Source organism: Gouania willdenowi, chromosome 16 (genome assembly GCF_900634775.1).
Source record: "Gouania willdenowi chromosome 16, fGouWil2.1, whole genome shotgun sequence".
NCBI classification, from domain to species: Eukaryota; Metazoa; Chordata; class Actinopteri; order Blenniiformes; family Gobiesocidae; genus Gouania; species Gouania willdenowi.
Window position 1 is genome coordinate 5,193,172 of NC_041059.1, and position 21,633 is coordinate 5,214,804.

General features: G+C 35.1%; 1 protein-coding gene across 1 annotated transcript; it reads left to right on the forward strand.

The window, feature by feature from the left end:
* The first annotated feature begins 12,860 nt into the window (after positions 1-12,860).
* Positions 12,861-21,321, forward strand: rps19 (ribosomal protein S19). Its single transcript, XM_028471780.1, has 6 exons — positions 12,861-12,939; positions 14,270-14,340; positions 14,435-14,535; positions 16,345-16,528; positions 16,754-16,808; positions 21,267-21,321. The coding sequence occupies exons 2-6, from the start codon at positions 14,270-14,272 to the stop codon at positions 21,294-21,296; spliced, it is 441 nt and encodes a 146-aa protein (XP_028327581.1). The 5' UTR covers positions 12,861-12,939; the 3' UTR covers positions 21,297-21,321.
* The last annotated feature ends 312 nt before the right edge of the window (positions 21,322-21,633 follow it).

The following is a 21,633-nucleotide window of genomic DNA, read 5'->3' on the forward strand; positions in this document are numbered from 1 at the left end:
TGCATAAGGGTCATTCCATGTCATTTTTAAACTTTTGTTTCTAGATAATTTATTAGGCACACTGTTCATTTTTAGTTTGAACAGATTAATACTTTTTCACATCACTAATGATTAGTCACATATATGCATTGGTTCTTGTGTGATAGTTTCTTAAAACTTTTTTTTTTTTTTGTACTATTTTCATTGGCCCATGTGGGAAACTCCAACAAACTTTTTTCAAGGTTTGCTGAGCTGGCATGTCCACCAGATAGGATGTATAGCATATATTTGTGTGTATTCTCAGAGTAGGTGGAGCTGTATTAATCTACCAAATTTCAGTTTCCTATGTGAGTTGGTTCTTGAGAAATTAGAAGTTGAAAATGGAAAAAAAATAAGGACGAGCGAAAATCAACTCATAGGTTGAAAAATACTGGTTTATTGATTTGGATGATTTTTATTTTTATTTTTTATGTTTTTTAATGTCTACTTCCTACAATAGGCTACATTGAAAGGTCACCAATGATCAAATATGTTGGCGGCTCAATGTCCTTTGCTCACCATCTTTCAAATGGCAGAAAGTGTGTGTGTGTGTGTGTGTGTGTGTGTGTGTGTGTGTGTGTGTGTGTGTGTGTGTGTGTGTGTGTGTGTGTGTGTGTGTGTGTGTGTGTGTGTGTGTGTGTGTGTGTGTGTGCGCTCAGCGAGCAGCCTGCCTTCATTGCAACAATATACGGTGCAGCAGTGAATTCTGACATGTTGTTCTTCTTCACTGTGTTATTGATTTTCTGCCTTTTTTGCTGAAAGTCTGCTCGAGATTGGCCGGGTTGACTCACGCCACCCACAGACGCACAAACAAACCTGCTGCTATTATTTCACTGCACTACAATGTTTCTGCCAGGACAGATTATTCTCCAGCATAACACAGAAATCAAATACGATATTTAGTCAAAAAACCGTTTAGAGCAGGGGTGTCAAACTCTTTTTAGTTCAGGGGCCAAATACGGACTACTTTGAGCTAAATAGGGCCACAGAATTTAGGTGGAAAAAGATGAAATTCCACAATAATACACCCTGGTTTCTATATATAAATGATAAAGTATGTGAGTATATCAGTCCCTGCAGGATAATGATTTAAATTTCCCTGGTTTTAGCAATTTGAGGAAAATTTGTGGAATAATTTGTGGGAAATTTGGCAGAATTTAGAAAAAAATTGAGAGTTCTTTCAACAATTTGAGATTTAAAATATGATATCAGAACTGGAAAACTTAGATCTCCAAATAATGTGGATTTTAATAGAATTTTTGAATTTGGAGGGACTCAGATTGCATTTTTACTTTCACGCACGGGCCGAATCTGATACTCTAAAGCAGTGTTTCTCAGATGGTGGTAAGTGTACCCCTAGGGATACGCGATGGCACTACAGGGGGTACTTGAATTAGAGAGAGAGGAAAATCAACAAATAAAAGCATCAAAAATATGAGGTTATATGATGTTTATTTTTAGTTAAAATGGATATCCACACTGAATATTACCAGCAACTCACAATAACGACAACAAAAACACACAAAATAAGAGAAAAATATGTTGAATATTAAAATGAACAGACAAACAGCAACAAAATACACAAAATTATACCAAAAACACACAAAATGAGAGAGAAATACAACAGGTCACTACAAAATACAACAGAAATATCAAAAAATAACAGACAAATGTACAAAACAACAAAAGTAATAACCAAACAACACTGAAAACACACACACTGAGATAAAATAATTTATATAATACTAACAACCAGCAAAAACAAGAACAAAAACACACAAAATAAGAGAAAAATATACTGAATACTAAAAAGAACAACAAAAAAATACACAAAACGACACCAAAAACACACAAAAAAAAAAAAAAACGCACAAAATGACGAAAAGTCTTTTTTTCTACATAAGGAGGGAAATCACTGTAAATGATAAAAACTATAGAAATAAATCTATTCAGGAGGCACTAAATACTGTTTCTTTCCACTTTTTTACAAAATGAGAATGTGTGTTATCACTCATTCTTTCCATCATTATGCTCTATAATTATTTTTTCACAGAATTCTGAGCAAAATGTAGTCGTACATAAGTGAGGACTTGAATTCAAACTTGAGCCTAAAAAGTTTGAAAGCCACTGTTCTAAAGGGTCATATTTGGCCCCTGGGCCTTGAGTTTGACACATGTGCTTTAAAGGTTCTCAACAGGTCACATGATTAGTAGTCACAATTATGTTTAAATACGTGAAAAATCACTTTACACTGGATTGACAGACATTTTCTTTCTAAACAATTACTCAATTGAGGCACAAAATACAATATTTATTTTCCTTCCAGACTCACCTGGCTGCGTATTGATTACGTAGGTGCGTGTCCAGCGTCAGCAGCATTACCAGGCACATGGTAAACTGTCGCACCAGCAAAGGGAGACACACCGCGGTCACGCAGATATAAAGACACTGGCGTTTCCGCATGTTGGCCAACACAGTGACCGGCACTTCTACTGCGCCCCCCACCGCCCCCACCCAGCCCAGACACAGCCGCAGGCAGTAGGCCACGCTCCCCGGTTGGAGTTCGACGCTCGGGGTTTCCCCTAAGGCGCTGGTGCCACTGGTGTTGACCGAAATCAACAACTTCACACTCACCACGATGACGGACACAAACAGAACACACTGGAACACGGAGAACAGCCACATGAAGTCCATGTCTGCAAAGAAAGAAACGTAAATTCATGGAGGCGTGAAATATTCTTCAAAAACAATGAAACATTTTACTTTTCATAAATATGGAAATTAGATTGTATCAAAGGCAAAGGACGGATCGTGATTGATATGCAAATGGTGGCAGGCTCCATTTCGCTGTGTTTGCAAACGTCTCGATTGGTAAAAAAAAGAAGAAGAAAAGAAAACTGTCCCTTTACTTCTTTTGTCTTCAAAATTGTCTAATACAAAGAGAAATGCAAAGAAGAAAGAGAATATGAAATCAGTCACTGATGAAAGTAACTTGGAGGTTTAGCCTAAAGTTACCTGAGAGTTAGCAAGAGTGCTAGCTAGCAGAGAAAGTAGGGTAACACTTGAAGTTTTATACATAAGGCTGACATTACGCTGTAATTAGCATGAACAAGGTGTCATAAAGGCTGTTATTAATTGTTGTTTACTAAATTATGGCACCTTTGGAGCTATGTTGGCGAAAGAAAAAGTATAATTAAATATATAAACCATCTCGAGATTCGCACCAACCACAAAGTGTGTAACATAAACAATAATTCAAAAATTCTTAGAGACATAATTGATAATGTTGACTACAAAGCCTTGTATTCCTGATAAAATCAGGGCACTGTGTCGCTTCACCATTTACATTGTGAAGAAGAATTGTGCAATAGAAAAACCAACCTAAAGTCTCAAAAGTGTGGGACCATTTAACTGAAAACTTATACTAAACACCTGAGGTAGAACTAGCATCTATGACATGAAACTAACAGTAATATGTTAGAATCAATTTACATTATTATTATTATAAATAAAAATATATCAATAAATGTATTTTTTGGAATGATGCCAAATGTGCCATGTGGTAACAGCATGCTCGGTAGAAACCACACCCTGAATTAAAGAAGGTGTCGTTGATCAGAAATGGCACAAATAAGAACAAATTTAAAAAAATTGACTTTCCTTCTTTTGAAACATACTTAAGTACAAGTAAAATTACTGATTTAGAAATATACTAAAAAAAAGTACCCATAAAAGCAACTAAATTACCATAACGTGAATATTTCTAATCTATCAATGCCTACTGCATCCTCACTATTATCTATTTTTTTTTCCGTCGATCGTGAACTCCTCCTACATTGTTTGTCCGATTTTGACAAATGAGCTTGCTTATGCAAGGCTAATGCTAGGCAAATGCTAAGTTAATGCTATTGCTAGGTAACTGTCAATGCTAGGTTAATGCTAATATTGGGCTAATGCTATTGCAAATGCCAGGTTAGGTCTAATGTTAGGCTAATGCTAATGTTAGGTTAGTGTTAATACTCGGTTAATGCTAATGTTAGGTTAATGCTTGGTAAATGCTAATATTAGGCTAATGCTAATGCTAGGTTAATGCTAATGTTAGATTAATGCAATTGTTAATGCTAATGCTTGGTTAGGTTTAATGTTAGGTTAATGCTAATGTTAGGTTAGTGTTAATGCTAGGCTAATGCTATGGCTTGGTTACTGTTAATGCTAGGCTAATGTTAGACTAATACTATTGCTAGGTTAATGCTAGGTTAGTGCTAATGCTAGGTTAATAGGTTAATGCTATTGCTAGGGTAATGCTAATGCTAGTTTAATGCTAATGCTAGATTAGTGCTCATGCTATGCTAATGCTCTTGCTGGATTAATGCTAATGTTCGGTTAGTGTGAATGCTAGGCTAATGCTAAAGCAAGCTTATACTATGTTAATGCTTAGTTAATGCTATGCTAATGCTATCTAATGATAAGCTAATGCAGTGCAACGCGGGCTAGCACCAGCATTCTCACTTGCATTTTCTGAAGAAAATGCAAATATTCTATTTATTATTACTGTACTTTTACCTCTGGTGCTGGAGGCAAAGAATAACAGATATTCTGAGAAAAAAGCGGAGAGCTAGGTTGGTGAAAACATGTCAGCAGACTGAAAAGGTCAGGCTAAGACCGCGCGGGCTTGACACAACTCATCCACTGAGAATGTGAGCACCATGCTAACACTGAGCCGCTAACACCCAGGAGGGTGACAACACACTGTCAGCACCCACTTCTCTGTGTTGGACCTTTCTTTCACCTTTCATTTCCCCACCGTGCATCACACACACACACACACACTCCAGTAATTTCTCTGCAAAATGTATTCAAAAAATGATTGGCAGCTCATTTGGGTGCGTTTTCAAACAATACAACTGAGCGGATGGATATTGAAATAGCACATTTGCTACCTCAATATGCCACCTGTCCTTTCCATGTAATTAGTTTGACCTTTTTTTTTTTAGAAAAGCTTTGGTTTTTGTCACGTCCATAATAAATGTGACTAGAGTTTTAAAGCCTTCATAGCTTCGTAGCCACTTTACACAGTTGTCTCTGTTCTTTCTACTTGAAAGGTTTTGGCTAAATTGATTTACTGAAGTAATTACTAGACTTTAATCCTCCAAGACTGACTTTCCTGTTCAAAAAGGTGGTTGGACACTCCCTTTGTAATTAATTACCCTAATTAGCTCATTCAAAAGTATGTTCTGGAAACAGGGTCAAACATTACAGAGTCACAGCCAAATATGAGTTACTGCCACTGCTATTTTTTACAGACAGTTTTATTCGTCTTTTAAGAAAATGCAATTTAATTTGGGAGGTTGTACTATGAAAAATTGGTATAATGATTACAGCATTTTTACTAAAATAAGCAACAAAATGCATTTTTGAAATTGATTTTTGTAGTATAACTGTAAATGTCTAATAACTAACACGTTATTGGACTATATTAACAAATTAGTCAATATTAATAATAGTAATAGATATTATTTTGCGGAAAAAAGTAACAAAAATTTTACAATCTAATAACTAATTTCTAGTTAGTAATACAGAATATATAAAATGAATATGTGTAAATGAAAAACATAACAGATAATGTAATGAGGTTGATTAAATATCACGTGTGAGTGCTGCAATTGGTGCTGTGCTGTTATGATGCACAGTGTATGTGAGTGACGTCATCGGTATGCGTCGGGTGGTGACCGGACGTGTTGTGTGAAAGATAAATAAACGGAGGCGTCCGTCCTGGCTCTCCAAGAGCATAAGTCGTGTGTTTTCGTCTACAACAGCAAGTTAGAGCCCCTACAACTTGGACATTACACATGTATACAATTTACAACTCCAGATTATGATCCGAGGGGGCCGAGCATCATAAGGAACATAATGGTGTCTTGCACGTTTTTCTTCTTTCTTCTTCTGAGAAAATATTACTTTCCATGCATGAAAATGACCAGATTTTGCACCAAGGTCCAACTCAATGCCAGATCACCTCTGCTGCAAAAACAGATCAATAATCTTAAAGGTGGCGCTACAGCAATTTAGAAAATTCACAACAAATCCGCCCTATGAGCAGCTGATTTGCAACTTTCACCGAAATATAGCCACACAACTGAATCATTTTTGCTACATTTAAACCTGACATGACACCCATCACTTATTAAATCTATCTACTCCAACAATTTCTGCTCAATCAACACTAAACTTGCTACAGTCCATTGGCACAAATTTTTGATTTATTCCAAATTGAACCAACAGTGAATCAAAATGTTTGACTCTACACGTATTGTTAACGTGTACTTGAGTCAATTCTTAACATTCAACAAAATATTTGATACATTTCAGTCAAGCTTTTGTTCTCATCACAGCCCAGAAACTTATCTTATCAAAGTGATCAATGACATAAGGTTGAACACTGATTCAGGAAAAGTATCTGTTCTCATTCTATTGGATCTAAGTGCTGCATTTGACACTGTAGATCATACCATTTTGTTGCACAGATTGCAAACATGGGTTGGACTAAAAGGAAAAATAATGCAATGGTTTAAGTCATACGCGGAGGAGTAAAGTTATTTTGTAAGCATTGGAAACTTTAAATCTGACAGATTACCAATGTCCTGTGGGGTTCCTCAGGGCTCTGTTCTTGGACCCCTTTTGTTTAGCCTGTTTATACTTCTTCTAAGACAAATTTTACAGAACTGTAAGATTGATTTTCAGAGCTACGCAGATGACACACAACTATATCTATCACTGAACCCAGATGACTATGGTCCCATTGAGGTGTTGTGTGACTGCTTAGAAAAAGTAAACTGCTGGATGAGTGAAAACTTCCTTCAACTAAATCTTGACAAGATGGAGGTGATTGTCTTTGGTAACAAGGAAAAGAGAAGAGCTATCAGCAATTATCTTGAGTCTTGATCTTTAAAAGCTAAAGACCAAGTCAAAAACCTTGATGTTCAGATCAAATCTATCACAAAAACATCTTCTACCACCTAAAGAACATCTCCAGAGTGAAATGACTCAGAAAGATCAGGAGAAACTGGTCCATGATTTTATCTCCAGCAGACTGGACTATTGTAATGGTCTTCATCAAACATCTACAGCTGGTTCAGAACGCCGCAGCTTGGGTCTAAACCAGAACAAAGAGATAAGAACACATTACTCCAGTTTAAAAGTCTTTACACTGGCTCCTAGTCAGCCTCAGAATAGACTAAAGTTCTGCTGCTGGTTAGTCAGGTGAGAACCCAGAAGATCTCTCAGATCTATGGACACAGGTCAGATAGTGGAGCCCAGAGCTCACAGTAAACATGGTGATCCTGTGTTTAGTTGTTATGCTGCAAAAAAGTGGAACAAACTGCAGCAGAGCTGAAGTCAGCATCACGTGAACATTTTTAAATCAAAGTTAAAGGCACTTTTTTTCTCTACTGCGTATGATTGAGAGGGAGATTTTTCGTCATGTTGTTGTTGATGTAATGTGTTTGTTGATGATTTTAAATGTTTTTACTGATGATTTAAATGTTTTATTTTTTCTTTAATGTTCTTATAGATTTTAAGCTGTTGAATGTTTTCTGCTGCACTTTTTGATCATGTAAAACACATTGAGTTGCCTTGTGTGTGAAATGCGCTATACAAATACATTTGCCTTGCCTTGAATATTTCTTGCTCAATTCATTATCAATATTTATTAAATGAAGATAATTTTGGAATCATGGTAGATGACATATGGAGAATATGTGAAATTTTTCTTAAAAAAACTAAATTCAATTAAATTCAACTTTATTTATATAACGTAAATTTCAACAACAGTAATCTCAAATAGTCTATCAAAATGTAAAATTCTTAGGAAAAAAGAAAAACCCAACAAATCCACATGAACAAGCATCAGCTACAGTGGGGATGATTTTACATTTTGCTTACATAGAAACAATTGAAGAAAAATTGCATTTTTAAACATGAGTTTTCTCCACTTATGGAGCCAATAAATCATTGTTTAAAACAAATTACCAACATCTCCAACTGTCTAGATGTAATTTTGCTGCTTGTGTATTATGGGAATTTAGTCTGAATCACTACCGTAGATTTAGTTACAGCCAATTGAAATTTGCCTAACAGCTGCTGAAATTAGTTTTTTTAATACTTATAATTCTATTAAACCCTCTCCATGAGATAGCTCACTATGTTCAGACCTTTAACAATGATAATGATTCTTCATCATTTTTGTCATGCTGATTCTTTTATATTTAATCATATCCTAATTCAAATTAAAACTATCAATGCTTGTGATTAAGTTAATGCCTTATGTATTAATCTGACTGAAAAAAGAGGAGTATTTACCTGTCCAGGAGCCCTGTGATGACATAATGAGTGTGTATAGCTGCCGTGTGTCAGGATGTTTATCTGTCTCACCCGTGGCTTAGTCTGCCCCCGCTCACAGAGTGTTAAACCCTTTCATAAACCTCTCCTTATCAACCCATGGCTTCCGTCTCCGTCCTGACTCTGTAAACATATCAATTGTCTCAATCTTGCTTACATGGCTGCCCTTTCCATCTGAAATGTGCAAAGGGCAACACCAGCTTTGCCAGTGCAGGAACTGTATGTAGATAGGCCAACATATCGAGCACACATCAGCATCAGCAAATAGACATGAGACACATTGAAAATGCGCTTCTTCTTCTTCTTCTTCTTCTTCTTCTTCTTCTTCTTCTTCTTCTTCTTCTCCTTCTCCTTCTCCTTCTTCTTCTTCTTCTTCTTCTTCTTTTTTCTTTACCCCCGCACTCAGAAGCTTCTCTGACGCTTTCATTTTTCTCGCCGAGCGAACAAAAGACTTTTTGATTGAGTTGGTCTGTGTTGGAGGCGATGAAGATGAATTGACACATCAAAGAAACATTTCTCACCATCTTATTTTCAATGCTACCAGATGCAATTATTCATTCAACTATAGACCGTGTTTGTCTAAATATATTATTAGATTACCTACGTGGAGGGACACAAGCTTTCAATAAATAAAAAAATGACTATTTGTGGCTCACATTTTACATTATCCAAGTGCGTTTTAAAGGCAGTTCTGCTCCAAAAGCTGATCTGAAATGACAACCGTGAGACAAAGCCTGAAGCTACACAGATTTATTCTTTTTTTTTAACCAACACTATTTTTGTGCCCAGTGTGTTTATTTTCCACATGCAAATCAGTTTCATTGAACTGTGAGGTTGACAGTTTGTTTGCTGGAAAATGGGTCTATATCAGCAAAGCCTTGCAGTGTGTGGACAAATGATTGTGAGTCGAGCCCCAAACAGGTGCACAATGACTATACACTTCACTGACAGACATATAGAGCATAGAACAGGAATCTATCTATCTATCTATCTATCTATCTATCTATCTATCTATCTATCTATCTATCTATCTATCTATCTATCTATCTATCTATCTATCTATCTGTCTGTCTGTCTGTCTGTCTGAAATATCTCTTCACATCAGGCTCAGATTGACCTGAGACTTTCAACATGGCTGCTGCTTAGTGCAAGGGTGTGCAACGTGGGATTTGTTTGGACCGCAATGATATCGTTCATAAATGACTTCATAAAATGGTCTTAAATGCAGCTTTGCAGAACAGCTCAATGTTGACAGGTAGTCATGGTAACTCAGGATAAGTTAGAACAGCTCAATGTTTGACAGGTAGTCATGGTAACCCAGGATGTGTAATTCAAGAATAAAATTTGCATTAGTAATTGAGTGTTTACAAGGTCAGTTTAAAGATAATTTAACTTTTAATTTGAATTAAAGAGGAATTAAAGCTCCCATGTAAACCATCCATGAAAAAGCTACAGTACAACTTTTCTATAGCAAGACATAATTCCTACGGGCACTGCACTAGTAGTAATAATAATATTACCCCTAGCTGCTGTTGTCAATGCATCTAGATTTTGTTCATGATATCCTTAATTCAATGGGATAATCAAGGTAGTCTGATCAAGACAAACTGGCATAAATGCAACTGAAATAGACAAATACATTGTAATGTTATTGTACTACACAATAGCTACATGAATAAGCTTCATGTAGATAATCTGTATTATCAAAAAATATGTTATAACTGTGGTCCACAGTAGTGTTCTTGTTTTTCTAATAGGAATGACCTCATAACATCCAAGGACCTGGATGTCATGTAAGTAAGTGCTAAAAACTTGGATTATAATGTTATTTCACATCAATAATCATTACTTTTTCTTGCCGTATTTTTGCTACTTTTGATGCATTTTGCTCCATTACTTCCTGCCACTTGTCCATTAAATTTCAATGCCTTTTCTGCTCAGTTTTTCTGCACTGTTAAGCCATTGTTTTAAATCCCCGATTGAAGGGATTTTTAATGGCCCTGTCTCCACATTACTGTTCTTCAATGTTCATGTCTGTGTTCAACCACTGGTTCAGGTACAGTGGGGGTCCCCGGTCCCTGGAACCTTTATTTTGGGGGTCATGGGCTAAAAAAGTTGTTACATGTAAAGGTGTGACGTGAAACTTGTAAAATTCTATTGAATTTGCTCTATTTTCCTTAAAAATTGCACACATTTTTCTTATTTTAACTTAAAACTAGGCCTGAAATCAGCTTGCCAAGTCTGTTCTTTAGATTGTAAGGCTGTAAATCACTAGTTTTATGATGATATGATGTGATATTGATTTTTTGGACAACAGTATAATATTTGCTGATATCATAAAGTCTGCCACGATTCCATTTTGATTCGATTCAGGGGCTTTTGATTGATTCAAGACAATTTAATATACTCGTTTAACACTGTCAGTATACATTTCACCTAAAGCTTGAAAGAAACAAGTAGTCTTGATGTTTTGACATTTTTTTTTTTCCTGAAACGTTTCAGACGTTTCAATAAAAATCATTCTTTTTAACTAAAAGGAAAAACAGCAATGTTGACTGATGGTTTGAGTTTCCTTCAATTTGATTGGATCATTGCTCGGATCTTTAAACTGCTACTATATAATACACTTATCTGAACAACAGTCCATCAAAGAGAACAGATTGTCACAGTCAGATCAAAGAAAGTGGTTTAAATGGCATTCGAGGCGCTTATTGATGAATAGCAGGTTTAGATTAACTGTTCCTTCTTAAGAGAAGTCGACTGCAGTCCACTGATTTGGTGGAAAATATCCAAGTTGTATTTTTTTATGCTAAAATCAATGCATCCGTCGTCTGTGCTAGCCCATCGTAATCATGGTTTTGAGTTGTACAAGATTAGTTCAGGCAAAGGCCAAACATGCACTTACTCATATACTCACTCCTACAACTCAACATATTTGTTTTTCAAGAGTGCACGGAACCTGGAGTACCCAGAGAACCCCCCCCCCCCCCCCCCCCCTCCCCACACACACACAGAAAAGCTGCTATGAAAGATCTGTGCCTGGGTGAATGTAAACATGACTCACCAGAAATCACATTTTGTAGACTGTTGATTCAACTGTCTAAGCAACATAAAATGATTGTGCTAATAACATACATACAAATATATATATATATATATATATATATATAACTTATAAACCACTTTAATGCATAAGGAAGCAACCCATGTTTTTTTTTTTTTTTACATAAAAACTAAGAATACGATGAGAAAATCAGCCCTACACTCTCGCTTACACATCTTTAATATAAATATATATATATATATATATATATATATATATATATATATATATATATATATATATATATATATATAATATAATACTAATGGAAACTCTTTTCCACACAATTTAGTTAAAATGTATACATAAAAATGTAGAAAACAATAAAAACAAGTAATGTCTGCTTAAAAAAAATAAAAATAAATAATAATAATAATAATAATAATAATAATAATAATAATAATAATAATAATAATAATAATAAATGCTGAATAGATACGTTTAAATATAGGTAAAAAATTATAGCCTTAAAAAAAAATTACAATTAAAATAAACTTTCTTAGAACAACCAAAAACAGTTTGACTTTAGTGAAGACATTCACAAGCCATGTGACAAAAAAATATTGTTATCATTAATAACAATTCTAACATTCTTGAAAAATATAAAATAACATTTGGTCAAAAGCCAAAGTTAGGTCTTGAGTTGTGTTCCAATTTTCTCCATTAAAAAAAAAAAAAATGTATTGCATTACTAACTGGTACATCTTATTTCAGACATTCTTGAACATTTTGAAGTTGAATATATTAATTAAAAATCGAGGAAAAAAATTGGCGAAAGATCTCCTAATTTTCCAAAATAAAGCAATAGAATAAGATGTATATCCACATATTACAGCGTTTTAAAAAAACACTAATTGATTTGTGAAAGATTTACACACTCCATATGTGCTAAAAACAAATGTGTAGAGAACATATTATTTTAGTTATTTGTTTTTTGTTTGTTTTTTAAATGGTTGATATTATTATCCTGGGGGAAAAAAATATTATTATTATTACTTATTTTTGTCTAGAAGTTGTACATGGTCCGTGTACGAAGTATAATTCATGTGCAGTAGTGGGACCGTACATAAATGTTTTTTTTTTTTTTTTTTTTCTTTTTTAAATGTAGCTTCTTAGTAAAAAGAAAAAGAAAAAATACTGTTCCATGACAATTTTTTATCTATAGTTGATAAAAGTCTCAAAACAAAATTATTAAAGAAAGAAAAAAATCTGCAATTGAGTATTAAACATCCCTGATAGTTTTAATCCTAAAAATAAAGATTACGTTACACATGTTTCGTATCAAATATTGTTAGTTTATGAAGCCGGTGAGTGATTTCAAACCACAACGCTCAAATCTCGCGAGAGAAAGCGTGAGAGCCCGTGCTAACACGCGTTGGAAACCCCGTCTCACCCTCTTCCCTTCGCTGTCGGCAAGCAAGGTAACGCGCTGCTACACTTCCTCTGCAATAAATGCTTAAAAAAGCCGATGATTATCACTGTTTGGATCTTAAATGTGACACATTCCGGCGCAACTCAAAGTAAAAAAGGAGACTGAGCCGTGTGTGATTAGATTTTCAGTTTTGTCTGGAGTTAAATTGTTATCTTTTTAGGCGGCTAGAGTAAGTTAGCAATGGCCGCCTCCATGTTGCCTCGTTGTAGCATGCTAACAACCGAGTAGCTTTACGAATAAACTATCTCGTGCTTAAGTTACACACGTTTATAATACTGTGTGACGTGTGTTTGTAAGAAACTTAAGTGCCGAGGGTCTATGGTAACTAAACTAAGTAGTAGTACAGGCTAGTAAATTATGCTAACATGCTAATCCCGGTTAAAACCGTATATAAACAAACAATATTGCAACAATAGGGTGAGTACATTTACACTAACCTGATCTCCTGTCGTTCACGATGTGTAAGTTAGTTAGAAAGTTTTAAATTTCATGTTTAATCTCAGTGGGGCCACAAAAACGTGATAGTCTGATCCCATGGCCACATTATCAACACACATGTCATTAGTTATAATAATAATGATCTGAGCATTAATACGGGAAAGAACGAGGGTTTTTGTGTGGTTTTGATATCATTTTGTATGTTTTTCGGTCTTCTTTGTGCAGTGTTGTTGCCTTTTAGCGTTTTTCTGAGTCATTTTTTGTCCTCGTTTTGTATATTCTGATCATTTCTAGTTGTCTTAGGTGGTTTTGGAGTCATTTTGTACTTATAATGTTGTGTTTTATTGGATTAAGGTTTGGACGTTATGGTTAAAAGTTAAGATTTCGATATTTTTTCTATAAATCGTGATATACGATATAAATCTTAATAGTTTTAACTCATCAAAGTCTAACCAGAAAGACAATTTTGAGTTAAGTTTTCTCATGAAAAATGCCGCACAGACGCATTTATTAACAAATAGCTGCACAATATGTGCCATATTAGTCTTTTTCCCCTGTCAGGGACAGCATGTGTGAGTGAGTTTGACCTGAGTTTTTCATGCTGTTCTGAGAACTAGTGAAGGCGTAGACTCCTAAAACAAGTATTTTCATACAAAATAAGCTATGAAATAAAACATTGTTATAATCAGTATTGTTATTTTCTGTATCGCCAAAAAAGTAAACTTGATATATCTTGAATTTCGATATATTGCCCAACCTTAATTGGAATCGTGTTTACTTTAAGGGCAGCACAAGATTGTACCCCCGTGTACTGTAAATTTTGTTAAAAAGATTAATTGTTGTGACCATGAATAACTGCATCGTCTTTTGTCATATTTTAGATGCCAGGAATCACAGTGAAAGACGTTAACCAGCAGGAGTTTGTCCGCGCCCTGGCGGCCTTCCTGAAAAAGTAAGATATTATAGAGTATGAAAACATTTCCCTTCTCTTTATTCATTATTCTGTGTTGGACATGTCCTAACTTGATACTGTTACTGTTCTTCAGGTCTGGAAAACTGAAGGTACCAGACTGGGTGGACCTGGTCAAGCTTGGCAAGTTCAAGGAACTGGCCCCCAGTGATGAGAACTGGTTCTACATCAGAGCTGGTAACAAGACTTTTAATTAAACTAGTTCACAGTGGGTTTTTCTTTTCTGCTGTGTTTTGTTTAGGAGAAAAGTAAAAAAAAAAAAAAAAAAACAACTGATGTCTTGTTATAGGGCACATATGTCAAACTCACGGCCCGGGGGCCAAATCCGGCCCTTTAGGGCATTCAATTTGGCCTGTTCGAGAAAGTAAAAATGATAGAAAAAAAACATGAAATGTTTTTTAAATTAAAAAAAATAAACAAATTTGTTTGAAGGTTGTAGATATCTCAGCCCCTCCAAATACAAAACAAATCAATTAAACGGCAATATTTGCAGAGCTCAGTTTTCCAGTTCTTAAATCACATGGCGGCAGTTGTTTTTAATCTAAAAAAATTCTTATTAATGTTCCAAAAATTCCCAAATCAGGGAAATTTAGTGAAGTTCCTTAGATCCTTTATTATTTATACATGGAAGTGCAAACTAAAACGCATTCATGTCACTTTTTTTTTCTCTTACATGGTCCCCACAGTCATGAAATTTTTGGAAAAGTTATGGAATTTGAAAGAAGAAAAAAAAAAAACACTTTTCCAGTCTTGAAAAGTCATTAAATAACTTAACTGTTTTGGAAATATAGCCTATTTTATTTTAATGTTTAAAATCCAACCTTCACTATTACTATGGGACGTTAAGGAAGTCCCTTAATCCTAACAACTTGCGTAGCACATCACTTTTAATGTCTGCAAATTGAAATTGTAAACTTATAATTAAACATGGTGGCACTTAATTGGTTAATGTTACATTCAATATCTGATGCATTGTTATTTTAAAAAATACTGCAAAATATAGGTTGACGATAAAAGATTTTCAAAGGCCGATACAGATACCGACTTTTAAAAAAAATTAAAAAAAATTGGCCGATACCAAAAGCTGATGTTTAAGGCCAATACACTTTTTTTTTTTTTTAATGCACATTGATTATGAAAGACAATTGAAACACGTATGATATATATGCGGGGTCCTTCCATCAGTCAAGCGGTGGCTGCAGCTGCCCACATGGATGCCTGATTAAATATCCTTATCCTATTAAGAATATAATAGGATTAAGATATTTGATCAGGGACTGTAATATTTTATCCTTATCCTATTATATCGGCTTTTTATTTGTAAGCCTATTGGCTTCTACCTCTCCCATGCACATGCTATTATTATTATTACTACTTTTTTGTTGTTGTATATTCATACATCCGAATGGATGTTTTTTTATGTTCTTTCTTTTTTCCTTTAATGGCTACTCTAAAGTGCTAAATAAATAAAATTTAAAAAATCAACTGATGGGTGGTCTTGAAAAAGGTCCATATATCTGTCGACCTCTATTGTAAAATGGGTTAAAGACATTTGTGCAATTGTACGATACGAAATGATAGATAAATGATGGACGCTATGTTTTTGCTACTCACTGTGGCACACTGTCAGACCTCTGTTACATTAGTACACTGGAAATGTCTGATAATTTTTGTGCTCTAATGGTCTTGAATACATCTTAGCAGTTCAAAACTAAGTGATGGAAATTGGATAGAATATTGTGGAAATTGTGGTAACCATGTTCTCACCTACATTCTGTGGCCCCCTAAAGATCAAACTAGTCCGTATTTGAACTAAAATGAGATAGCCCTGTTATAGGGTATCAATTTCAGGATTCACAGCTTTTCCAAAGAAGTATTAGTTTTGAAGATTTTTCACTTCAACTTTTGTGTTCTCGTGTTGATCGAGGATATTTGGGCAAAGATCTGCACGACCTCAAGTGTTTTTTCTTCTTTGTGCTTCCACAGCGTCTACAGTTCGTCATTTGTACCTCCGCGGTGGAGCCGGCGTGGGCTCCATGACCAAGATCTACGGTGGCCGTAATAGAAACGGCGTGTGCCCCGCCCATTACAGTGTAGGATCTAAAAACGTGGCACGTAAGGTGTTGCAGGCTCTTGAGCTGCTCAAGATGATCGAGAAAGATCCCAATGGGTGAGTCGTTGGAAATGTTTGACACCATTAAAGAATGTTAAGGTTTTTTGCTTCTTAGTTTTGAGTATTGCAAGTCTAAATCAATGTACATCGACATTTCAGTGGTTTTCTCCCTTTTAATGACATTGCTGCAACAGTAAATATACTTTTGTATTGTGCTAGTATATAGAAGTTATTGGGTCATTGAATTACTGTCTAATCCTTGTTTTTTTTCTTATTGATTAGTGGTCGCCGACTAACCTCCCAGGGAACCAGAGATCTGGACAGAATTGCTGGCCAGGTGAGAAAACCGTTTCATAATTTAAGATGAGCAGATGATAACACTTGATTTAATGCCTGTGTTTGGGCTGCATTGATATCAGCTTTTAACTCTTCAGTTAACTGATGAGGAAGTAAACTTTACAACCACCAAATGTGTATAATAACCATTCCAACATGGCTGAGATGAACTCCTCAGGTTCAAACAGAGCATTAAAGAGTTCCATTTAAAAACTGTTTGGTGCTACGTGTCATCGGTCGAGCATTACCGAGTTCATGTTTTGTGATTTGTTTTTTTTTTTTAGCACTGAAGGGTTACAAAGAAGAAAAAAAACTCTAAAATAGGGGTGCAGCAATTGCAATATTCTGGCCAATTCTGATTTCCACCTTGAATGTTCCAATCTAATTTTATTGAACAACATTGAGTAATACCCGTGAAACAATACATGAGGTAGTTAATTTAAATATAAATGAATAGTTTCGAACATCACTCTCTAAACTACTAAATTATATCAGTTCCTTTAGTCTTTCTTTCACATTTTATAAACAAACAAAACTTATCAACAGGCTCCACTGCAGACCTGTTTAAAGCTATTTGCCAAAAAATAAAGCGCACAGCAGTATTTTGGTTTTACAAATTAAGAAAATCACCAGGTTTGAGGTAAATCATAAAATATTAATTTGCAGGACAAACTAACAAAACATCTTCAACCACCAGTAAAGTGTCCTGAGTTTTAAAAAAGAAATAATGTCCAAACACAGCAGCTTTGTGGATATTTAAATGTGAAAATATCAATCTAAAAAATAATTTGCAACTGTTTACAAGATAAAAGCCCCTAAAAGTCAAACATTCTACAAAATGAAAATAAAGTGTAGCATGTGTGACATTTTTAAGTCAACAATTAATGTGTAGAATTAGCATTGCACGGGTAAGTTGTTCTCAGATTTATTGCAGTTACTTGTACATTAGTGGCAGTTTTTATTGATATACAATGAAATTAACTTGATATTTTCACTGCTCATAAGTGGGCCACTGACTGGCCCTTTTCTCCTGTTAGCTTTAGCATTAGCTTGATTGGCCCACTTCAAATGCTGCATACTCAGCGGTGTTGGTGGTTTCCACGACTAATTTCCGCCTTACACTAATTACAAATTGCGATCCTTTACTCTTTTTTTTAGGTTTTTTGTTTAAAAACTGCCGACATGCTAGGTTGACCATCCTCAGCGTGACTTGTTGTTAATCTGTGTAGCAGATGCATGTGTACATGACCTAGTGGGCGTGGCCTGTCAGTCATCTTACAGCAGAATGGACATCGGTTTCAATTGCAAGCATCGGTCCCCCCAAATTAAGGAAATCCTTACTTTAAAAGTCTGAAAATATTAATAATAGTTTATTTTAGTGTATGAGCTGCACCTCTGTAGGTGGTTTTAGCACATCTGTTTTTGAAGGGGGAAAAGCCATAAATATACACTATGTACACATACATTCATATATTTAGTACACAGTTTAAGTAATCCCTGCATTTAAAAAACACTTTCTTGATGTGTTGTTCAATTTCTTTTGATTTTTGATTGTTTATTCAAGGGACGATGCATATTAAAAACAAGAAAATGCTAAGAAAACATGTCCTGTTACTCTGAATATGCAGGATTTCCATCCTCGGTAACCTGCTGAACCAAAAGCCAGTCACATAACATACACAGTATATTTAACTCAATTAAATTATATGCTCTTAAGCACTACACAAATGTCTAATACTCACACAATATAAAACTCATCTATTTACACTTCTATACACAAATATAATTGCAGTTTGCGACTCCTGTGAAAAAGCGCAGTCACATGATTGTTCAACAAAATATCACAGTACTGTAAGAGAAACAGTCTGTACGCCACCTTCACAAAGTACTACATAAATATAACCAAGAGTTGTGCTGCAGTAGGTGATGGTGCACTGATGTGCTCTCCTCACCATTTGCACACTCTTACATATAAAATGCCTTTTCCTCAAAAAGGGGGGAAGGTTATTTGGCAACAACATTTGTAGGTCGCCGGCTGTGGCCTGATAAGCAGTTTTCAAGGAACATATCCTGTCGCTGTGCAACTTAGTGTCACCTTTGAACTGAACGAGAAATTCTGGCTTTGTGCTGCAAGCTTTGACTCGAGCACAAAATGTAGCCGAGCTTAAGTCAGACCTTTCTGCTGACACTGCTGTTTTATCACCACTTGTTTTTCTCTGTTCATCACATCTGGAACATCTGTGCTTCAGTCCAAACACTGTACTGTTCCCAAGTTATGTTAACATTAACTTTCTAATTCCCATAATGTCCTTGAATATTTTCTACTTTGAGCTACTTGAAATTGTTTTCTTAGTGTTCTCACACACAAAGCCTCATTACTCTCGGGCCAAGTGAAAAAATCCGGAGAAAGCAATTGTGCTAATCCAAAGGTAAAGGAGGAAACATCAGGAGGGGATTTCATGCTTGGAAAGATATCCGTATGGCACCAGTTTTTCTCCTTGTTTGTTCATGCTAATGAGCAGGCCTGTGCTGGGCTACGCTAGCCGGCTGCCCTGCATTGGCAGGAAACATGTTGGTGTGTCCTGCCTCGTCAGGATTTACACATTCTTTCTTTTTGTGCTTGAAGTTTTGAAGAATGCACTATATTTGATTTTTGGCTGATGTTTTTCAACTCATTGGACTGATAACTGGGACTGATGCACATATTCTCAGGGTCCCCACGGTCATGAAATTATGTAGTTATGGACTTTTCCAGTCTTAAAAAGTCATGGAATATTTTAACCTAGTTTATTTTAATGTTTAAAATGTTAAACCCCAAAGATGTTAAGTGTTACCTCAAAGTGAAAGTGCTGCATACTTCAGCTAGCATACGCTAAAAACCAGGAAATGCATACGCAAAAAAAATCATAGCGCTGCAGAACCAAGTCTTAGAAATTTTATTTCCCAAGTACTCTTTTTCCCCCTTTATCTGACTACAATATCAGAAGACTAAGAACAAACAACTATAGAGCATAATGATGGAATAAATGAGTAATAATAGACATTTTAAAGAATCTCATATTGTAAATAAGTGAAATGAAACCTTATTTAGTGCCTCCTGAATAGATTTATTTCTTTAGTTTTTGTCATTTACGGCTATCTGTTGGGTTGGGCATCGTTTGGTTTTTAATGGATCTGATTCAATATTGACCCCGCCCTCAGTTGTTCCAGCCATATACTGACAGTAAAAAAATAACTGAAGTGAACTTGAATTATTTGCACTTTAAAAGTATAATTTGTTTTTGTTGGATTTATTTAGGTTATTTTTCAGGGTCTTATAATCACATTTTTATTTATTCTATTCAATTGTAGAATACTGTAGATATTAGGGGTGTTGAAAAAAATTTATTCGGTGATACATATCGCGATATTACGTCTCGTGATTCTCGGATTGATTAAAAATGCATCCATATCGATTTTTTTTATTTTATTTAAAAATGTATGTATTTATTTTTCCAGCTTGTTTTTTCAAAAAAAAAATCTAAAAAGAAAGTACTGTCTGCATTTATTTGTTGTTCTAGGCATATACTGTACCTTAGTTAAATTGCACTAAAGTCAAGGTTGGTTTAAAAGCAATAGTCAGATTGTATTTCTTTTTTAGTGTTTTTGGCACATGGCATGTTAAAGCCAATGTTTTGAGTGTGAAATATGCCAATAAAATGTATTTCATACATAATGTTCTCATGAAGGTGTACAACTTCACAGATTAGTTAAGTCATGTATTAAAAAAAAAAAGTCGCAATAATCACCTTATACTATAACATCGGGATATATCGTATCGGCAGGCAATGCACACCCCAAGTAGATATTATGTTCAAATGTATGTAACCAATTGATTAATAATAAATGGGTCAGTTTTTCTCATCCCTACTGTTGCTGACTATTGTTCTCTGAGTAACATCACTTGATCAAACCTTTTCTAACATTCTAACATAACAAATAAGTAATAAAAGTGTGTATGATTCGTGTTATCGTTTTGATATCAGTATCGACCAATACTCAAGGCTGCAATATCGGTGTCGTATCTGAAGTGAAAAAGTTGTATCGGGACATCCCTAGAAGAAGCCTGATATTTCTAATAATAATTTTCCCAGTGGGTTATGTGTGTGCTGGTGAATCTTTGGAAACACGGCAATGACAAATATGAAAGTTGAAGCTGGACATTTGTGGGAACTTTGATTTCTGCTGCAGCCATATTTCACACGGCTTCCCTCTTCAAAAACACGTGTACCAGCAGTAACATTGAAAGGTTTTCATCAAATTTGGGCTGAAATAACTTCAAAATGCCCGTTTTTCAGCACAGCAGTAGTGATATCTACCTGTGATGAAAATGAAGATCTAATGTCTTTATTTGAATGTGATTCAAATCTCTGGAGATGTACATTAAAAGTTCCTTGTGTTTGTTTTTCTTTTTTTACAGGTTGCAGCTGCAAACAAGAAGGCTGTTTAATAAATGTTTTTGGACTAAGTGGAAATCTGTTTTTGTCTTTTGTTTTATTCATAGATCAACTTTGGTACATCAGTCTAAAAAGTCTTTAGACAAAGTTCCTGCCGATCCTTAAAAAGTCTTAAAAGGCATTTAATAATTCATGAATCTACAAATAAGGGCTTAATTGTCATTAAAATATCTTATATCAATGTTTCAAGTCTCAGTTGTAAGTATGATTTTATGATTGTAATTTGTCTCATGTTTCAAACTCGTTTTTAAAAAATCAGGACAGTGGAATCAACTCCAAAACAGTGACGTGGTTGCAGTGGGACTCATGCTTTTAGCAACTTTTAACAAC

What these genes read in the sequence shown, in the direction of transcription:
- rps19 (XM_028471780.1), top strand. Translation starts at nt 14,270, where the DNA reads ATGCCAGGAATCACAGTGAAAGACGTTAACCAGCAGGAGTTTGTCCGC. An exon ending in CTGGCGGCCTTCCTGAAAAA is followed by an intron (nt 14,341 to 14,434) that starts GTAAGATATTAT and finishes ACTGTTCTTCAG; the next exon opens with GTCTGGAAAACTGAAGGTAC. An exon ending in TGGACAGAATTGCTGGCCAG is followed by an intron (nt 16,809 to 21,266) that starts GTGAGAAAACCG and finishes CTTTTTTTACAG; the next exon opens with GTTGCAGCTGCAAACAAGAA.